Raw genomic sequence first — 2,344 nt, forward strand, 5'->3', positions numbered from 1 at the left:
TCCGACCCGTCACGTAATTTATGTGAATTATCTGGCAAATTTATGGTTTCCATATGTTTTGTTGTCAAGGCAAAACAACTGGAAACAGGAAGAAGACTCCTGGCATCCAAGATGTAAAAATACATACCTACTAATGTTATACGTACCTAGTCTGTCCTTGCGAGTTTGATGAAATTGGAATTAAATATTAGCTGACCCAGTGTAAAACATATTACCTACCTTTATAGGTAGCAGTTAAAAAACAGATACTTTCCTTTTTTACTGCAGAACAGGTCATACTTATTTACACACAGGTGTAGGTAGGTACCTACTCTCAGATATTCCATCAGAACTAAGAGATACATTTCAATCCGTAAAATAGGGGGGTATCGAAAGCAAAAGTTTAATGCAGGAAAAAACAGTAACAACAATTTTTTTGCGAATACCCAATAAACCATCAACTTAAAACTTGAAAACAAAATTTAGCATTATTTTGTATTAAATTCTTCCTTACGTTTTGTGAAGCACACCGATGACCGGTCCCTTATGGTCTCCAGCTCGTAAAGGCAGGTGCAACAAGGACAGAAGTACAAGCGCAAAAATCTTGCCACTTTCGACTTTCTGGAATACTCGGTGGTGCTCGAGTTGTCATAATCATCTTCCTTACTATAGTTCGCCTCAAAAATCTCCTTTTTTTGTATTTTAGGAATTTCATTAGCACTCGGCAGGATCTCAACCAGAGCTTCCTTGGTTGTGACGTCCCTGTTCTGCTCGCGCTCCCAAGACGTCAAAGGCAGAAGGTACTCCTCAATGTCCACGCTGTGTTTCGAAGGGTGTCGCGATTGGAGGATCAGCGTCGCTAGATTGACCATTGAAGAACTGTCCGGTTGGTGAATGCCGTCGCCTGGAATCGTGTTAATAACGTTTTCCTTCAAATCACTAGTGAGACACAGTTTCATGCGCAGCACAGTAATATCCGAATCACTCGGCCAGGATATGACGTCTGGAAGAGGACTTTTGCGTCGTTTCTTAGATCTCAATTTCTTGAAAGACCTTTTGGTTAGGGTGGGTTTGTTATCGGACAGTCCAGATTCAAGACTCTTGGCGAGGTTTGTGGACACTGTACTGCCAGATTCAGATGGCAAATTAAATGCCACTTGTCGATTGCTGAAGCTGCCCTTGGCTTTCTCCAAGTCTATTATGTCTTCAATTTTCCTGATGCATTCATTTTGTTCCTGTTCACACGAATCCATTTAGAAAAATGTATTTTTTAACATTCGCAATTTTGGATTTTTTATTTTATTTATTAGATAACTGACAAAATAAAACGGAAACTAGGTGGTTATTTTGACTTTGACTGTCTAATTTTACTAAGGCAATAAAAAGTTTTAATGGGTAATTTATCAATCATCACAGACCACAGATTTCACTAGGTATCAATAAAACGTTTTTCTCTGATAGATAAAAGAGAGTTGTCAAACATAATTTATTGCATTGCAATAAAATATAAAGTAAAAATTATTTTCATTCCCATTGTAAGTACATTTTTATTATTTAGATTTTTTAGTATATAGTTGCAGTCCATATGAGGTGAATTGGCATAATATGTTGCTACCTTTGAGAGCAACAACGTAGGCTTCTGCCATGCCAATTCACTTCGTATGGACTATAGTCGGTGGGGTGGGGGAGTCTATTAGAATGGTTGTTGTTCTTATTGGTTCTACAAAAGTTTTACGTATTTAAGTACATAAATACCAAATTAACAAATAATTGTAATAGATATTATTATTTGGATCCTGTAATGTGATCAATACATATAATAAAATTAAAAAAGACAGGCCAAATTTGTACATTGGATATATTTTTTTAATTCTTCATGGAATATACTTAGTTACTGATATAGATGACGAAAATATAGTTTCAAATAAAAAATGCAATACGCATACATTATTTATGTAATGGAACCACATAACATTACATTCGGTTCTTGTATTTGTGAATGGAACACTGTATACGGGTGTGTTCGTCATGTAATTAACTTTGAACATGAAAGCGCCTCGTCGATTTTGAATGAAATTAAAGTTTGTAGATTGTTGTCATATGCCATAATAAAAAATATCTATATAGATGATTGATGTGCAGCTGTCGATTGTACACAATCTACATAAGTTCCTATTTTTTATTATGGTATATGACAACAATCGATTTATGCTATACAATGGTTATAAATATAGATTTATAACCATTGTATAGCATACCGTTGCACATACTTATTTTCAAAACGCACGAATGCATCTATACTGTAGTGTAATGTAGTTTCAACTAGACATATGTCAAATCTTGTTTTGTCAAACAAATTTGTTAT

At 35.1% G+C, this 2,344-nt stretch overlaps 1 protein-coding gene across 1 annotated transcript; it reads right to left on the bottom strand.

Annotated features, from left to right (window-relative positions):
* Nucleotides 1-368: 368 nt before the first annotated feature.
* LOC128672952 (uncharacterized) lies at nucleotides 369-1,349 on the bottom strand. Its single transcript, XM_053750492.2, has one exon. It carries the CDS (start codon nucleotides 1,230-1,232, stop codon nucleotides 468-470), a length of 765 nt encoding a protein of 254 aa, XP_053606467.1. The 5' UTR covers nucleotides 1,233-1,349; the 3' UTR covers nucleotides 369-467.
* Between the last annotated feature and the right edge of the window lie 995 nt (nucleotides 1,350-2,344).

This window comes from Plodia interpunctella, chromosome 1 (genome assembly GCF_027563975.2).
Source record: "Plodia interpunctella isolate USDA-ARS_2022_Savannah chromosome 1, ilPloInte3.2, whole genome shotgun sequence".
Lineage (NCBI taxonomy): Eukaryota > Metazoa > Arthropoda > Insecta > Lepidoptera > Pyralidae > Plodia > Plodia interpunctella.